The 19285-nt window shown below is 42.3% G+C and overlaps 2 protein-coding genes across 6 annotated transcripts in view; one reads left to right on the top strand and one right to left on the bottom strand.

The window, feature by feature from the left end:
• Nucleotides 1-19285, top strand: part of LOC103123672 (zinc finger protein 709-like) — a 418768-nt gene that overhangs the window by 177079 nt on the left and 222404 nt on the right. The window lies entirely within an intron of this gene.
• Nucleotides 1-19285, bottom strand: part of LOC103123658 (zinc finger protein 14-like) — a 75164-nt gene that overhangs the window by 38266 nt on the left and 17613 nt on the right. Inside the window, exons 1-2 of one of the 3 annotated variants that reach the window (XM_060182077.1) lie at nucleotides 11057-11183; nucleotides 51-174 (exon numbers count right to left, since the gene is read on the bottom strand). In XM_060182077.1, the coding sequence (XP_060038060.1) occupies nucleotides 51-65 (15 nt within the window). In that variant the 5' untranslated portion in view covers nucleotides 66-174; nucleotides 11057-11183. Of the gene's footprint in view, nucleotides 1-50; nucleotides 175-11056; nucleotides 11184-19285 lie in introns of those variants that run through there. The other 2 variants (XM_060182075.1, XM_060182076.1) reach the window with 2 other exon arrangements.

Here is a 19285-nt window from a genome sequence, read left to right as displayed (position 1 = left end):
CTTATTCAGGAGAAAAAAAGACAGAATCTGAAGTGGGACGTGTCACTTACCTGAGAAACTGCCATTTCTTCCTCTTTCTCTCAATTTCCTTTCAGGCCAGAAAATGAAGAGAAATCACAGCAGGAGTTGGAGACTATGATTTTAATCTACCAGCAAGGCCCCTTTGCACTGCACCTACAGGGAAGACACTGTGATGCATAGAGGCCCAATACCCTAGCATTTCAATGTCAAGAGAAGAGATCCAGGAACAAAGACAAGCCCACTTGGGGGCTACTTAGTGAATTATCCTGCATATCAGATCCTTCCAAAAGGCGGCAAATTTTACTGACATGTTTCATTCAAAATCTTTACTTTCTGCTTCCACAAAAGCATGGACAAAATTCTAGCATAATGTCTAAGAATCTTCCATCTTAATCAGGTTTTATGTTACTACTGCTCAGATCGACACTAAAACTGTGACATTTACATACAAAAAGACCTTCATCGGAGCCAGTTAGTGGCATACATGGTTGAGTACACAATGCTTAAAGAGTCAGGTTCAAGCCCCTGTTTCCCATATACAGGGGAAAGTTTTCATGAGTGGTGAAGCAGGGATGCAGGTGTCTCTCTGTCTCTCTCAAGGTCTATCACCCCCTTCACTCTAGATTTCTGGCTTTCTCTATCAAATAAATAAAGATAATTTTTAAAAAGATGGCGTGAAAGTTCAACCCTACCATTAAAACAATAAAAGAAAAGGTGTTCATGCCTAAGGCACAAAAAGTAGCAAATTTAATTGACAGCACCATCATAGCCAGAGCTGAGTAATGCTCTGCTAAGAAAAATAAAGTAGGGAGTTGGGCGGTAGCTCAGCGGGTTAAGCGCACGTGGTGCAAAGCACAAGGACTGGTAGTAAGGATCCCGGTTCGAGCCCCCGGCTCACCACCTGCAGGGGAGTTGCTTCACAAGTGGTGAAACAGATCTGCAGGTGTCTATCTTTCTCTCCCCCTCTCTATCTTCCCCCCCTCTCTCCATTTCTCTCTGTCCTATCCAACAACAACGACATCATCAACAACAATAATAACTATAACAATAAAACAAGGGCAACAAAAGGGAATAAATATTTTTTAAAAAGAAAAAGAAAATAATAATAATAATAATAATAAAAGACAAAAAACAGAACAGAAAACAATGATACTCAGAATGAAAACCAGAACAGTCTGGGAGGTAGGAACTTAGTAGTTTTTCTTCAAATTCTAATTTTAAAAGAGGGACCTGATCAAAGTCCCGTACTTTTTTTTTTAATATTTATTTTATTTACTTATTCCCTTTGTTGCCCTTGTTGTTTTATTGTTGTAGTTATTATTGTTGTTGTCGTTGTTGGATAGGACAGAGAGAAATGGAGAGAGGAGGGGAAGACAGAGAGGAGGAGAGAAAGATAGACACCTGCAGACCTGCTTCACCGCCTGTGAAGCGACTCCTCTGCATGTGGGGAGCCGGGGCTGGAACCGGGATCCTTATGCCGGTCCTTGTGCTTTGCGCCACCTGCGCTTAACCCTCTGCTCTACAGCCCGACTCCCTCAAATTCTAATTTTAAACCTAAGAAGAAAATTGAACTAAGTTAATAACATAAACAAGAGTATTGCAAAACTCTTTGAATAGTTAGTTAAAAAATTAAAGATAGTATCTTGCAGCCCCAAAATTGGCACAGTAGATAGTGTTGTAGATAGCATGTGGACCTGATGACTTTGAACCCTAGCATTGAAATGAAAAATTCACAGGCAAAAGAATGAAAGACAAAACCACTGTGAGTGGTGGACTCTCACTTTTGCATTCCAGTAGAAACCTTGGTGGGTTCTGAGTGTAGCCAATCTGCTCATATATTTGATATCGTCAGCACGTTGGAGGAATCTTGTTTGTAACCAACCAGTTTGTGCCACAGCCAGAATAAAAAAAAAGATAAAAAAGGGAGTCAGGCGGTAGCGCAGCGGGTTAAGCGCAGGTGGCACAAAGCGCAGGGACTGGCGTAAGGATCCCAGTTCGAGCCCCTTCCACATCACCTGCAGGGGAGTCGCTTCACAAGCGATAAAGCAAGTCTGCAGGTGTCTCTCTTTCTCTCCGCCTCTCTGTCTACACCTCCTCTCTCCATTTTTCTCTGTCCTATCCAGCAACGGAGACATCATTAACAACAATAATAGTAACTCCAACAATAAAATAACAAGGGCAACAAAGAGGGATTAATTAATTAATTAATTAAAAAAAAGAAAGAAAAGAAAGGGGATTGTGCAGAGTGGGGTCTTGGTCCTTGCCTTTTACACTTGATTCAGAACCTCTCCCCACAACTTTAAATCTAGGTTTAATTCAAACTTCACTTTTACATGCGTACTCATCTGACTATAATAAAGGACAAATGTAGAAACTACACCTTTATCATGTGTTCTGAAATTCTGGTCAAGCAAAACTGCATCACACCCCAGAAGAGAAACTTACCTCTAAATACCCTTTTGTGTTTTCTTTCATTTGTTTTCTTGTTGCTGAATTTGTTGAATTCTTTCTTTTTTGGTTATTGGTCTCTTGTTTGTAGGAATGTACAGCTCTCCCATTGTGTAAGAGGTCTCTGTTTAGGTGACTTCTTTTATAGTACAGAAACTTTTGATTTGGTGTAGTCCTGTTGGTTTATTTATGATTGAGCAGATTTGCATCATGGAAGATGTCTTTCAAACTTATATCAAAGAGATTTCTGCCAATATTTTCCTCTCAAGTATTTGATGGGTTCTTGGTCTAACATCCATATCATTGATGTATTTAAAATTTGCTTCTGTGCTTGGTGGAATATAGTGGTTCAGTTTAACTCTTCCATGTTTCAACTTGATTTTTCCAATACCATTTGTTCAGTCTCTCTTCCTCATTTAATAATCTGGCCACATTTGTAAAAGATTAGATGATTATAGGCTTGGGATTTATTTTTAGACTCTTAATTCTATTCCATTGATCAGTGTGTCTAATTATGTTCCAGTGCCACATAGTTCTGATTATAATGGTCTTATAATACATCTTGAGATGGTTAACATTTGTAGTTCTTGTTCTATTATCCTAAAACGTAGATGGGACCTTGATAGGGATTATATTAAATTTGTATATGGCTCTGGGTAGTATATTCATTTTGATGATGTTAATTCTTCCCAACCATGAACATGGAATATCTTTCCACTTCTTTGTGTCTTATCCTATTTCCTTGAATAGTGACTACTAATTTTCAGTATACAAGTCTTTCACTTCTCTTGCTAGGTGTATTCCTAGATATTTTATTGTTTTGTTGCTATAGTAAAAGAGATTGATTTCTGGATTTCTTATAAATTAGTGTTTGAATAAAGGAATGGCACTGACTTTTGCATGTTAATTTTGTAGTCTGACACCTTACTCTATTGCCTGATAATTTCTTAGCAACTCTATTGCCTGATAATTTCTTAGCAACTCTATTGCCTGATAATTTCTTAGCAACAAAAAAGCAAATGACCTCATCCAAAAATGGGCAGAGGATATGAACAAGACATTCACTTCAGAGGAGATCCACAAGGCTAACAAACATATGAAAAACTGCTCCAGGTCACTGATTGTCAGAGAAATGCAAATAAAGACAACATTGAGATACCACCTCAGTCCTGTGAGAATGGCATACATCAAATAGAACAGCAGCAACAAATGCTGGAGAGGCTGTGGAGACAGAGGAACCCTTCTACACTGTTGGTGGGAAAGAAAATTGGTCCAGCCTCTGTGGAGAGCAGTCTGGAGAACTCTCACAAGGCTAGACATGGACCGACCTTCCATATGACCCAGTAATTCCTCTCCTGGGGATATACCATAACACCCAACCAAAAAGATGTGTGTACACCTATGTTCATAGCAGCACAATTCATAATAGCTAAAGCCTGGAAGCAACCCAGTTGCCCAACAACAGATGCATGGCTGAGAAAACTGTGGTATATATACACAATGGAATACTATGCAGCTATTAAGAACAATGAACCCACCTTCTCTGAGCTATCTTGGATGGAGCTAGAAGGAATTATGTTAAGTGAGCTAAGTCAGAAAGACAAAGATGAGTATGGAATGATCCCACTCATCAACAGAAGTTGAGAAAGAAGAATAGAAAGGGAAACTAAAAAAAGATCTGATTAAATCAAGAGTAGGGCACCAAAGTAAAAACCCTGTGGAGAGGGGGAGGGTGGACATTCGGTTTCCTGGGGCAGTGGCGGGGGCAGGGAGTGGGTGAGTGAGATGGGACACAGTCTTTTGGTGGAGGGAATGGTGTTTATGTACACTCCTATTAAAGTATAGTCATATAAATTACTATTTGATTAATATGAAAGGGGAAAAATTGATTGTATGTCTCGAACTTTTAAAAAAACAGACTGAGTCTTTGATATGCTGACTCTCTCAAAAGTCTAGACCAGGAAGAACAGAAGCAACCGGTTGCACAGCTCTATACAAGATGAAGGTATTATACAGCAAACCCTAACAAAGGGACTTTTCAAAGTTAACCCAATTACCAAATAATGTGATGATAACAATAAGTATCCATTGTCTTCTTGAACCCTAAGACAGCAGGAACCTCACATCTCTACTATAGAGCCTATATTTCCCCCAGTCCTGGAACCTTAGGGTGGGGCCCACTTTCCTGCATGCTTCTCTCAATTCATATCAAATAATATTGCATCCACCAATAACAACCTAATCAATGTAACAAGTGCCACCCCAGCATGCTTCACTTCAGACTGTGTCCAGAGACTTCAGGTGTGGAATGAGAACCCTTCAGCTTCATCAATCGGGTGAGACCTTTCCTTTCATAGTATTCTCTAATTCCATTACAGGTGGTCCACTTCCTAATAAAGTCCCCAAACATAGATATAGACCAGGTCCCCTGAGATAGAACATATGTTCACGTGTCCATAAACCAGGGAAAAATATATACCTGAAAGCAGAAGTACACAAAAGTCTGCAGAGAGTAGTACACCCCCAACACTTCATCTTCACTATTCCAGCCTTTATGTCCATGATTGTTCAACAATTTGTTTGGCTTTGTATATTAACTTTCTTTTCAGCCACCAGGTTCTGGATGCCAGCATGATGCCAATCAGACTTCCTGGACTGATGACGCCACCAATGTGTCCTGGAGCCCTGCTTCCCCAGAGACCCACCCTACTAGGGAAAGAGAGAGGCAGACTGGGAGTATGGACCGACCAGTCAACGCCCATGTTCAGCGGGGAAGCAATTACAGAAGCCAGACCTTCCACCTTCTACAACCCACAATGCTCCCAGAGGGATAGAGAATGGGAAAGCTATCAGGGGAGAGGGTGGGATATAGAGATTGGGTGGTGGGAACTGTGTGGAGTTGTACCCCTCCTATCCTACAGTTTTGTTAATGTCTCCTTTATTAAATAAATTAATTAAATAAAATAAATTTTTTAAAAAAGAAATGTAATGCAATCCCCATCGAGATGCCCCCCAAATTATTTTTAAGAGAGTAGAACAAAAGGTACAAATTGTCATCTTGAAGCAGAAAAGACATAGAATATCTAAAACAGTCTTGAGAAGAACAGAATTAGAGCCATCACCTCACAGATCTCAAGTCATATTATAGGGCCACTGTAATCCAAACTACTTGGTACTGGAACATAAATAGACACGCTGACCAATGGAATAGAATTGAGAGCTCAGAAGTAAGCCCCCACACCTACAGACATCTAATCATTGACAAGCATGCCCAGACTATTGAATGGGAAAAGGAGAGTCTCTTCAAAAAATAGTGTTGGGAAAATTGTGTTGAAATATTCAGAAGAATGAAAGTGAATCACTATATTTCACCAACATGAAAGTAAATTCTGAATGGATCAAGGACATGGGTGTTAGACTTGAAACTATCAAATACTTAGAGGAAAATATTGGGAGTTGGCGGTAGTATAGCAGGTTTAGTGCAGGTGATGCAAAGTGCAAGGATCTGTGTAAGGATCCCGGTTCGAGCTTCTGCCTCCCCACCTGCAGTGAAGTCGCTTCACAAGAAGTGAAAGCAGATCTGCAGTTGTCTATCTTTCTCTCTCCCTCTCTGTTTTCCCCTCCTCTCTCCATTTCTCTCTGTGCTATCCAACAACTATGACAATCAACAATAAAACAACAAGGGCAACAAAAAAGAATAAATAAATATTAAAAAAGAAGAAAATGTGGTCTGGGAGGTGGCGCAGTAGATAAAGCATCGAACTCTAAGCTTGAGTCCTGAGTTTAGTCCCTGGCAGCACATGTGCCAGAGTGATGTCTGGTTCTTTCTCTCTTTCTCTCTCCTCCTATCTTTCTCATGAATAAATAAATAAAATCCTAAAAAAAAAAAAAAAGAAGAAAATATTGGCAGAACTCTTTTCTGTCTAAAATTTAAAGACATCTTGAATATATGAATCTAATTACTAAGAAGACAAAATAAAAAAATAAGACAATCAGAGTACATGAATTAAAAATCTTCTGCATAGGGGAGTCGGGCTGTAGCGCAGCGGGTTAAGCGCAGGTGGCGCAAAGCACAAGGACCGGCATAAGGATCCCGGTTCGAACCCCCGCTCCCCACCTGCAGGGGAGTCGCTTCACAGGCGGTGAAGCAGGTCTGCAGGTGTCTATCTTTCTCTCTCCCTCTCTGTCTTCCCCTCCTCTCTCCGTTTCTCTCTGTCCTATCCAACAATGACGACAACAACAATAACTACAACAATAAAACAACAAGGGCAACAAAAGGGAATAAATAAATAAAATAAAAAAAATATATATATAAAAAAAATCTTCTGCATAGCAAAAGACACCGCCACCAAAAGAAAGAGACCCCTTACAGAATAGGAGAACATTACATGATATAATTCAGATAAGAAGCTAATAACCAAAGAATATAAAGAGTGAACCAAATTCATCAACAAGAAAACAAATGACCCTATCCAAAAAATGAGCAGATGATACGAACAAAACACTCACCAAAGAAGAAATCCAAAAAGCTAAGAAACATGAGAAAATGCTCTGAGTAATTGTCATAGAAATGCAAACAAAGACAACAATAAGATACCACATTACGGTCCAAGGGTAGATAGCATAATGGTTATGCAAACAGACTCTCATGCCTGAGGATCCAAAATCCCAGGTTCAATCCCCCACACCACCATAAACCAGAGCTGAACAGTGCTCTGTTAAAAAAAAAAAAAAATTGGGAGTCGGGCTGTAGCACAGCAGGTTAAGCGCAGGTGGCGCAAAGCACAAGACCGGCATGAGGATCCCAGTTTGAGCCCCCAGCTCCCCACCTGCAGGGGAGTCGCTTCACAAGCGGTGAAGCAGGTCTGCAGGTGTCTATCTTTCTCTCCCCCTCTCTGTCTTCCCAACCTCTCTCCATTTCTCTCTGTCCTATCCAACAATTACGACAACAATAATAACTACAACAATAAAACAAGGGCAACAAAAGGGAATAAATAAATAAAATTAACATTTAAAAAAAATTTTTAAAAAGACACCACTTTATCCCTGAGAGAATGTCATACATCAAATTGGACAGCAGTAACAAATGCTGGAGAGGCTGTGGGGACAAAGGAACCCTCCTGCACTGCTGGTGGGAATGTAAATTGGTCCAACCTCTGTGGAGAGCAGTCTGGAGAACCCTCAGAAGGCTAGAAGGGGACCTTCCCTATGGCCCTGCAATTCCTCTCCCAGGGATATGTCATAAATCATCCAAAAATCTATGTGTATACCTGTGTTTACAGCAGCACAATTTTTAATAACCAAAACCTGGAAGCAGCCAGATGTCCAACAACAGATGAGTGGCAGCGAAAGTTGTGGTATATATACACAATGGAATATTACTCAGCTATTAAAAATGGTGAATTTAGGGGGCAGGCAGTAGCGCAACAGGTTAAGCGTACATGGCACAATGTGCAAGGACCATCAAGGATCCCAGTTGGAGCCTCCAACTCCCCACCTGCAGAGGGCTCACCTCGCAAGCAGTGTAGCAGGTCTGCAGGTGTATCTATCTTTCCTTCCACACCCTGTTTTCCTGTCCTATTTTTCTTTCTGTCTTATCTAACAACAATGATTGCAATAACAAAAGTAATAACAACAATGATAAACAACAAGGGCAACAAAAGAGGGAAAAATGGTAAAGTCACCTTCGTCACCTCATCTTGGATAGATTTTAAAGGAATTGTGTTAAGTGAGATAAGTCAGAAAGAGAAGGATGAGTATGAGATGATCTGACTCACAGACAGAAGCTGAAAAACAAGAACAGAAGGTAAAACACACAGCAGACCTTGGACTGGAGTTGGTGTATTGCATCAAAGTAAAAGACTCTCAGGTGGGGGGGGGAGGGCTCATGCCCTGGAACATGATGGCAGAGGAGGACCTAGTGGGGGTTGAATTGCTCTGTGGAAAACTGAGAAATGTTACACATGTACAAACAACTGTATTTTACTGTTGACTGTAAGCCATGAACCCCTAATAAATTAAAAATGGGTAGAAATTGCCCCACTCTCTGGATCAATATACTCTGTCGCTCAAGGTCCTGAAATGAGAGCAGCCTAGAATGTTCTTAGCTATGACCATGGAATGCGAGCTCAGACTGACAGGGGTACAGAGGTTACACAGGCTCCTGTGCTAAATATGAATAGAAATGGGCCCTAGTTCAGATTGATGGGATTGACAATGAATGGTATTTATATACTATTCCCATATTGGAGAGCTACTCTGCCCTGATCCAGTTTGCCAATCCTATTTCCAACTCTGACACCCATTTCCCAGAGAATCCTTTTTTAAAATTTTGTTTCTTTTCTCTTTTGTTGCCCTTGTTGTATTTTTTATTGTTGTTGCAGTTATTATTGTTGTTGTTACTGATGTCGTCTCTGTTAGATAGGACAGAGAGAAATGGAGAGAGGAGGGGAAGACAGAGACGGGGAGAGAAAGACAGACACCTGCAGACCTGCTTCACTGCCTGTGAAGGGACTCCCCTGCAGGTGGGAATGCAGAGGCTTGAACCAGGATCCTTACGCTGGTTCTTGTGCTTTGTACCACCTGCGTTTAACCAGCTGTGCTACCACCAGACTCCCTTCCCAGAAAATACGTTTATCCCACCTGTATGCTAGCTGTGGGGCACAAGCAAAAATGAGTAAAGTCAGGGGCCTCTTGGAATATATCTAAAAGAATTTCCTAGCTTCTTCCAACATAAAGATCCCAAATCTCATGTGGTATATTCTTACCTATGGGTTCCCTATTATTAAACAATTTGTTCTGCTTTATATCTTAAAGCGATTAGGTCACCAAGTTGCATATGCTACCATGATACCAACCTGACTTTGCTCAGCAGATGACCTCACCAGTGTGTCCTGGAACCTCACCTCCCCAGAGCCCTGCCCCACTAGGGAAAGAGACAGGCTGGGAATATGGATTAACCTGCCAATGTCCATGTCCACTACAGAAACAAGACCTTCCACGTTATGACCCCATAATGATCAGGGTCCAAGGTCCCAGAGGGATAAAGAGGAGGAAAGCATCCAATGGATGAGATGGGATACAGAACTCTGGTGGTGGGAACTGTGTGCAATTGTACCTCTCTTATCCTATGGTCCTATCAATCATTATTGAATCAATCAATAAATTAAAAAATTCCTTCCAAAACGCCATACTCTGAGAACTTTCTGTACCATCTCTCTGCTCTGCCATGCCAACTAGCACTTCTTCCTGCCACCTGAGTCCAGAGCCCACAGCCTCTACTGGACCTCCCTTCCCATGTGCTCTTGACTCAGCAGGAACCTGTGCACCCACCATTTATAGGTCTCCCTTCCCTCCACACAGAGGAGTAGGGTGGTGATACAAGTAGGGAGAATAGTATGAGAAGAGGCGTCAGAATGTCCTAATTGTAACAGCCTGGGACATATAAAATTGGCTGCCATTATTTCAGGAATCATACCAGAATTTTTAGAAGATGTTGGACCACTTATGGAACTCTACAAAACCCCATAGGTAAAAGAAGTATGCATCTGGATAAGTAAATCTGGATACTCATCACTTCTGTGCCTTTTGTCTAAGATCAAATGAAGAAAAAAATGAATGTGTGGTCCAGGAGGTAGTGCTATGGATAAAGCATTGGACTTTGAAGCATGAGTTTCTGAATTCAATACCCAGCACCACTTCTGCCAGAGGGATGTCTGGTTCTTTCTCTCACTATCCACCTACTTTTTCCTTAGTAAGTAATCTTTCAAAAAAAAAAAAAAAAACAAGAGGGGGTTGGGTTAAGCTCTAAATGCAAGGACCAGCATAAGGATCCCAAATGGAGCCCCCAGCTCCCCACCTGCAGAGGGTTCGCTTCAGAAGTGGTGAAGCAGGTCTGCAGGTGTCTATCTTTCTCTCCCCCTCTCTGTCTTCCCCTCCTCTCTCCATTTCTCACTGTCCTATCCAACAATGATGACATCAATATTGTTATTAACAATAACAATAGTAACTACAACAATAAAACAACAAAGGTCTGCAGGCGTTTATCTTTTTCTCCCCTTCTCTCTGTTCCCCTCCTCTCTCCATTTCTCTCTGTCCTATCCAACGACGATGACATCAATAACAACAATAATAATAACTACAACAATAAAACAACAAGGGAAACAAAAGGAAATGAATAAATATTTTTTTTAAAAATGAAACAACAAAGGCAACAAATGGGAAAAAAATTAATTTATCTATTAAAAACAAATAAAAGGGATATCCACAACAGAGATATGTGAAGGTCTCTCTCTTCCCCTTCCTCTCTATCTCCTTCCCTCTGAATGTCTCTCTGTCTCTATCCAATAAATAATATAGTAAAAAGAAGAAGAAGTAGAAACTGAGTCTCCTCTACTGGCAAAATGCATCTTATCTTAACACCACATGTGGTCCAGGAGAGCCCTCTAAAATGTTTTCCTTTTAAAGTAGGTGAAATCACAGATAAGCCAGACAAATCAGAGGCAGTAAATGAGCACTTGCAATTTTAGATGCATCACATTCAGGAGAAAATGGAGACACAGCTTGTGATCTGGGACAAATCACTTACTTGAAGAGCCACCAATTCCTCCTCCTTCTCTGACTTCCTTTTCAGGCCACAAGATGAACCGTAGTCACAGCAGCACCTTCACAATAGGCTTTAAATCCACCAACACAGTTTTTTCACTTGACAGCAGTGCACCTACAGGTAGGACATTATAAACAGAAAAGGCTCAGCTTTCTAGTCTTTCACTGTTATAAGGAGACATTCAGTGACAATGAGGACCTCTATGGAGCCCACACCGTGAGTGTCTCCTATTTTTTTAAAAATTTTTTATATTTATTTTTCCCTTTTGTTATCCTTGTTTTTATTGTTGTAGTCATTGATGTTGTCATTGTTGGATAGGACCCAATTCTCTGGTTCAATCTCCAGACTATCATAAAGTAGAACTGAACAGTATTATACGAAATAATGAGTAACATTTAAATAATAAAAATAATTCTGATTCCCCGCTGGGACCAGGCAGTGGGCAGAATCCCACTTTCTCAGTTTCTTCACACTACCCTGGTGCCACAATGATATGTGAACACTTTTTATGCATCTCTGCATGCCCCTCACTTTAAGGTGGGGAACTGCTTATGTTTCTCCAACAAGGTTATTAGAAGGCAAGGCCAGTCCCAGGACACTTCTGCTAGATTCACTGCTAAGACCACAATAAACTGAATAGACACAAAATGCAACGGCTTGAGGGATGATTTAACAGACACCAGAAATCTAAAATCTGTCACTAAGACAAATAAAAATGAGAAAGAATCTCTTACTTTGGAGTCTCAGGCATAAGAATCTCTGCATAACCATTAGGCTGTCTACCTCCGCCCCAGAATTCTGTAGTTTACATCTGCGGAAACCTCAGATCCCAGTTCAGGCAGAACAATCAGAAGTGCGCTGGGCTCAGCTGGAGGCTGCAAGGTGCCCACAGACATGCTGGCTCCCAAACTGACCTTCTTGTCTGGGGTCAGCAAGTCCTTCCTCCTTCAACTTGGGTTAAGATCCCTCCGCAGATAATGGGACTGGATCCAGGCACCCTGCACTCATGCACCGGGAGAGAGAAAATTTTGGGAAATGAATGATGATCCCATGTCCTGCCCATCGAGGACCTTCCCAACGTCCCCAAAGGATCAGGACAGTTAACAGGAGTCCAGCCTCCGTGTACAGTGGAGATGGTGACTAAAGGTGAAGAGAGGCGCAAACACACGGCTGCATCCTGGAATATTCTAGCAAGTCTCCAGCAACCCCTCCCAATCTCAGCCGCGATGAGCCACACTCACGATATCCCATCCAGTGCTGAACTTACTGAAGACTCTTCCCCAAGGCCCATATCAGCAGGAGATGAGAGCCACACTGAGAGAAAATTAGAGAAAAGCTGGATCCAACAAGCACAAGATCCAGCGCCAGAGTGCCTTACTTCCTGGAGAGTCTGCTTTCAATTTGCAGCACCGCCCACCTGCCGCCCAGATTGGGCTATGACCGCTGCCTCTGAATCTCAAAACCAGAGATTGCGAAGTGACAGGAATGCTGCCCTATCGACTTCTGCAGAGGGTGTGCCTGCCTGCAGAACAGTTAAGGCAAGAAATAGCAGATGAATTTATTCCTTGACCAGCGGTAGAGAAGCTTCAGCTGTTAAAAACACTCCCACCAGCTTCCTCATCCGATTGGCTGACTCCTGCTTGCTCTGTTCCCTGCTGCTTGGCCATGTGAGGGGCAGCGCTGTGACCCTGCACCCTGGGGACTTGGTGCTGCGGGCTGTGCAGCGTGTAACCCGCACTCTGCAGCCTGCTCACAGCCTGGCTCCTGGAGCGCTGCGGCCTCTGCTGCCCTTCAGGCTGCTTGCCGGTACCCTGTGCATGCTGAGCCCTGCTCTGCTCTGCTCTCTGTAGGTGACTTCACAGACAAACATGAATGGATAATAATAGAAAATGATATTGAAACTGTGGGTGTCAGCAGCGTTGCACAGGAAGCTTTGGGAGATGTGGTTTAATGTCTGAAGCTGGGACAGAATGGAACACAGAGATGAGGTTGGAGCTTTGAAAAGGGGACAAGCTGCCACTGAACTAGACTTGCTGCTGATGGGGGAGGTGCCGGGAGCAGGCTCCTGGGGAAAGTAATTCAGGGTCCCTGAAGGAAAGGCGGAATGAAGTGAAAGACACATCAGCTGTTTCAGGTGCAGGAGAGAGGCGTCTCTGTCCTCTGTCTGCAGAGATTTATTATTTAAACACTTTTTGCCTGGATATAGTTGACATTACGTAAGATTATTTTCATTAACATCAAGGATACAGATGACATCATGTATAATTGCTTTCATTAACATCAGGAATAACCTTAAACAACATTATTATTAGTAGTATAGGTATGTTTTCCTTAGAAAGTTCCCTAGGTCTGGGGCATCCTGATCTCCCCTTGAAAGTTTCTTGGGTCTGGGGTAGCCTAAATCTACCCTTGAAAGTTTCCTTGGTCAGGAATAGTCTAAATTTTCCCTTGAAAGTTCCCTTGAAATGACCATCTGTGTTTTGACCATCTCCCTGCTCTGACCTTCTGTATGAATAAACATTTCTCCCTGGAGCTAAATCTAATAGCTTTTCTCCTTAACCCATTCTTGGGTGGGTCTAACTAGATCATAGTAAGCTGTCCACCTAAAGAATATGTATGCTGTAAACTAAGCACACACCATGGTGCTCTCTTCTGGTCAACCTTTGAATATATGAAAGTTCACTAACTTTTAGCTAATGAAAGTTTACTTACTTCTGCCCATATATCCTAACATTACCTATTTAACTACACAACCTAATACTCATCATAGGTGCCTGTAAGTGGAATCAGGGTGTTTGTGGGTGAGGGTAAGCAATAGAGGCTTTTATAACTAAATGAAAACCACAGTCTGTCACTCACACTATAAGCCACCCATAATTCTGGCTTTTTGGTCTGAGTTCAGCTGATTGAGAAGCTGTAGTGGTGGTAAGTAGCTCCTTTCTAAAAGCCTTTAAATGGGTACAGCAGCTTCTGCTTCTATGCCATTTTTAGTCTTGTTATACTCACTGTCATTAATTGTTGTCATAATGTACTTCCCCCAGGAATCTCCTTTTATTGTCCCTAGGTGTTATTTGTGCGTATCTAATATAGCCAATAGGTCTTTAAATGATCCATGTAAGGAAAATAGCTTCAATTTCGCCCAGGGCTCTCTACTTTGCAGTTAGCCCTAGCCCTAGTTTGGGAATGAGGAGGTAAGATTATCAGTAGACACACTGGGAGAGAGAGAGAAAGAGAGAGAGAGACAGAGAGAGAGAGAGAGAGAGAGAGAGGAGGGAGGGTCTTTTTGTTGTGGGGAGACTGACAGGGGGACAGAAACCTGGAGACTGAGACCCCCCCCATCGACCCCTGGTGGGGGAGACTGACAGGGTGACTGTACCTTCAGGCGGTCTGCACCACACTCAACCTCAGCCTCACAGTTCCCTGCAGCCTGACTTTGCTCCCTACAGGGAGGGAGCAGCAAGCTGGGGCCATTCCCCAGTTCCCTCCTGGGGTGGGGTGGGGGTTTGATTGACTCCTACATGGAAGAGCTTTCTTGCAGCTCTTGAAGAAAATCCAGGACTCATCAGTAAATCTTGCTATGAAGATGGGTGGCTGATCAAGGTGACTGTGAGTAATCCTTCAGACATGATGATTGAATGAGTGAGGAAGCATATGAAAAAGATAAAATAGTGAGGGTAGATAGCATAATGGTTACGCAAACTGTTTCTCATGCCTGAAGCTCCTAAGTCCCAGGTTCAATCCCCAGCACTACCAAAAGTCAGGACTGAGCAGTACTCTGGTAAATAAAAAAGTATAAAATATATCATGGAGTAAAAATAGAACTCCTAAACTACTATGATCAATTTAATCTAGCACAGTTCTTTAAATCAATCATGGATATAAGATTTTAAGTAGCAACTTCTAGCCATAGCAATGTAAGAAGAAATCGAAACACTATTACTGGGTCAAATACCCCTTAACTTACTATTGCATATGAGCATAACACAATTTGTTTTTATTCCACCCTATTGTTTCTAGGCCACTCTTCAGTTATAGTATCTATTTTTTTGAGAATGCCTAGTAGAACTATGTAATTCAAATATATGACGAACCTCTTAAGTGATATGTAATGTAATTTGCTTACATCTATCCGTAGTTACAGTACTTAGTGTTATTTTCATTGGAAATCACTGGCAGTGAGAAGATATTATGTCAAATGACAATACTATCCTAATTTTTGCAATATACTGTGTGTTATGGTATTTCTGCATAGTGAAGCAAAGTCTTGCGGGAAAACAAAGGCAGTTTAATAATAAGACATTAAATTTAAAAAAAAACAACCTACTCTCTCTAGAGAGCAATTAGTGGACCCCTGAGCCATCAGAGTTCCTGCTTCTCTCTGCAGGACCTGCTCCTGGAAAGATGACTCTGGCCACCAGAAGAATGCTGCTGAGAGCCAGGAGCCAGGGCAGAGAAAGGTGAGTGTGGGCCCCCAGAGCTGGCAGGTGGAGGAGCTGCTTCAAAGAGGCAGGAATGGGGCTGGAAGCAGCCCTGAGGTCAAGGTCTCTGGCTGAATCCTTCACATCCTGACATGAACCTCTGCCTTAGGCTGCAGGAAAGAGTCCCAGGGACCTATATTGTCCCCTTGTGGGTAGACTGGACATGAGGCACTTCCTCCAGTTTCTAGGATTGGTTGCCCTGGAATCCATCCTGATTCTCCCCATGTCAGAGGTAGAATTGGGCCCACACCAGAGGTAGAACTGAGTACTGTTCTATCCTTGAGTGAGGTGCTGGCTCTGGAATCAGAACCTCGATCTGGGTTGTGGAACCAGGAAAGGACTGAAGATCCCAAGCAGGATGACTAGGCTGGGAATTTAGCACTGGTGCTCAGCACCCTGCACACACTGTTTTGCCCTTATAAAGCTCAGAGTTGGAAGCAGGGCGGTAGCGCAGCAGGTTAAGCGCACATGGCGCAAAGCGCAGGGACCCACATTAAGGATCCTGGTTTGAGGCCCTGGCTCCCCACCTGCAGGGAAGTCGCTTCACAAGCAGTGAAGCAGGTCTGCAGGTGTCTCTTTCTCTCCTCCTCTCTGGCTTCCCCTCCTCTCTCGACTTCTCTCTGTCCTATCCAACAACAACAACAACAACAACAACAACAACAGCTATGACAACAATATTAACAACTACAACAAGGGCAAGAAAATGGGAAAAATGGCCTCCAGGAGCAGTGGATTCCTAGTGCAGGCACTGAGCCCCAGCAATAACCCTGCAGGCAAAACAATAATAGTACTAATAATAATACTCATAGTTTCAGTATATGTAGAATAAGGGGGGGCCAGGGAGTGGCGCACCAAGTTGAACACACACATTACCATGCCCAAGTGCCTAGGCACAAGCACAACTTCCCTCCTAGTGTGGCAACACTTTTTAAAATTAGTATGTATTTATTTTCCCTTTAGTTGCCCTTATCACTGTTGTTGTTATTGCTGTCATTGTTGTTGGATAGGACAGAGAGAAATGAAGAGAGGAGGGGAAGACAGAGAAGGGGAAAGAGAGACACCTGCAGACCTACTTCACCACCTGTGAAGTGACTCCCCTGCAGGTGGGGAGGCGGGGGCTCAAACCAGGATCCTTATGTGGGTCCTTGCGCTTTGCGACACATGCACTTAACCCACTGCACTATTGCCCGACTCCCAGCTTTCCTACTATTTATCCCTCTGGGAGTATGGACCCAAGGTCATTATGGGGTGCAGAAGGTGGAAGTTCTGGCTTCTCTAATTGCTTCCCTGCTGAACATGAGCATTGACAGGTCTATCTATACTCCCAGCCTGTCTCTCTCTCTTCCCCTAGTATGGCAGGGCTCTGAGGAATCAGGGCTCCAGGACATATTGGTGGGAATGCCTGCCCAGTGAAGTCTGCTTGGCATCAGGTAGCATCTGGAACCTGGTGGCTGAAAAGAGAGTTAACATATAAAACCAAATAAGTTGTTGACTAATCATGAACCTAAAGGCTGGAATAGTGCAGATGAAGAGTTGGGTAGAGAAGGAATTATGTTAAGTGAGCTAAGTCAGAAAGACAAATATTATGAGTATGGCATAATCCTACTCATAAACAGAAGCTGAAAAAGATGAACAGAACGAGAAACTCAAAGTAGGATTGGACTGAATTTGGAGTATGGCACCCAAGTAAAAAAATCTCTGGGTTGAAGGTGAGGTGGATGTTCAGCTTCACTGGAGGAGGGGGAAGTGGGGGGTGGGTAAGGATGCAATGGGACACAGTTTTTTGTTGGTGGAAATGGTGTTTATGTACACCTATTAATTTGTAGTCATATACATCACTATTTATTAACATGAGGGAAATATTGACTGAATGTCTCAAACTTTAATGCACAGACCATAGGCTGTCTTTGATATTTGACTCTCTTAAAAGCTTAGACCAGAAAGAACAGAAGCAACCGGTGTCATTCCAAGTAGTTCACTTCCTAACAAAGTCCGAAAACCTAGATATAGAAGAGGTCCCATGAGATAGGGCATATGCTCACATGTAGCCATAAATTAGGGCAAAATATATACCTGAAAGCAAAAGTATGCAATAGTCTGCAGTGAGTCATTATAAAGTTAATAATGAAATAGTGTCTATTTAAGACTTAAATAGACTATTTAAGACTTAAATAGACACTCCTCACCTTCCTTATACTTAAATCACTCACTCCAAATAGTCTATTTAAGACTTAAATAGACACTCCTCACCTTCCTTATACTTAAATCACTCACTCCAAAGCTAACCTTATCAAAGTAAGGACTGCAAAAGCTAAATAAGGACAAGAGACTGGCATGCTTTAATAATGACTTTTTAGTCACTATCAGGCCACCTCATACTGGGGGCCAGCCCCAGCAGGTTATTAGGGTAACCTGGAGGAGGAGTGTTGGCAAAGAATGAAGAATGAGATGAGTTGATGCTGAATCAAGCTCAAGCAGACATCTCTGTCTTACTTAAGCAGAACTTTATTTTTATAGTCTCCTAAGGCTTAGATCATTAAAACAAAAATTACCAAGGCTTTAGTCACTAATACAAAAATCACCAAGGCTTTGATTATTAATACAAAAATCACTAAGTAAGAACAGCACAGGTAGGGAACATTCACATTCCAGGGGCACTTTCCTCCCTAGAGATCACATCACAGTTTCTATGTTTTTTGTTATTCCTGTACCTGTGTGCTATTAAGATTAATATTCTACCTATATGTTTATGCCATTCTCTTGCCTCTATGCATCAGAAGCCAATGGTTCATAGAAAGTTCAAGCTTGATATGTTTCTAGGGGTCTTAAACAAATTGAGCAACCCATTTTTCATAAAATCTGTTCCATTGTCTGATCAAGGAGTTTTGTTTTGTTCCTTACTGAGAAGGCACCAAGGTGGTGCTGACCTGGCCAGCCTCTCCATAAAGTTAAACTCTCTAGCTAGAATCCATCTTCTGTGTATGCTCACTATATGACCTAGGTTCTTGCGTACTATTCCTGCATAAGGAAATGGGAGCATAGTAGTGGGTGGCAGATTAAAAGGCCCATTGTATCTAGGCAGGTACCATAACTTTCCATTAGTTAATTATGCTATGTAAGGTGGGCCCTCCACTGTGGGAACCAACAATCTTTATATTTTAGGGGGAATCCTAAAGGAAGTGGTGTAGATAAAGGGGAAAACATTGTTTCCTATTGGAGCCTCCTGAAAAATTCTGCATTACTGATATTGCTTGTTCCATTATGATCAATCTTAACAGAGTGCAGTGCAGGTTTTGTCATTATTTTTATCATTGGTTAGGCTCTGAGCCTGGCCATAGGTAAATATTATTAAGACCACACAGAGGTTAATCATGGCAAAAGACAAGATGGTTTCAGTTTGGCCTGGAGAGTCCAGCCATGCTGAACTTCCTGCAAAGCTGGTACGGTGTCAAGCAGCTTGCATGGTGGCACCTGTGCCAACCCCATCAGCTGGGACTCTAGTCAAGGAGTCCTGAGATTCCCAAACAGACATGATGGGCCTAGACCTGGAATAAATCCCTCTCCCCAATATTACCAGTCATCTCTATCAGGAACAACTCAACAGACCCCTGCAGACCCATAAGCCAGAGCTGAACAGTGCTCTCATTAAAAAAAAAAGAAAGAAAAAACACTACAGATCAAGGGGCATAATGATCCCTGTCTGAACCCCCGGCTACCCATCTGCAGGGAAGTC

Source organism: Erinaceus europaeus, chromosome 23 (genome assembly GCF_950295315.1).
Source record: "Erinaceus europaeus chromosome 23, mEriEur2.1, whole genome shotgun sequence".
In the NCBI taxonomy this organism is placed as follows: Eukaryota; Metazoa; Chordata; class Mammalia; order Eulipotyphla; family Erinaceidae; genus Erinaceus; species Erinaceus europaeus.
This window is presented reverse-complemented; position numbering and strand designations above follow the sequence as displayed.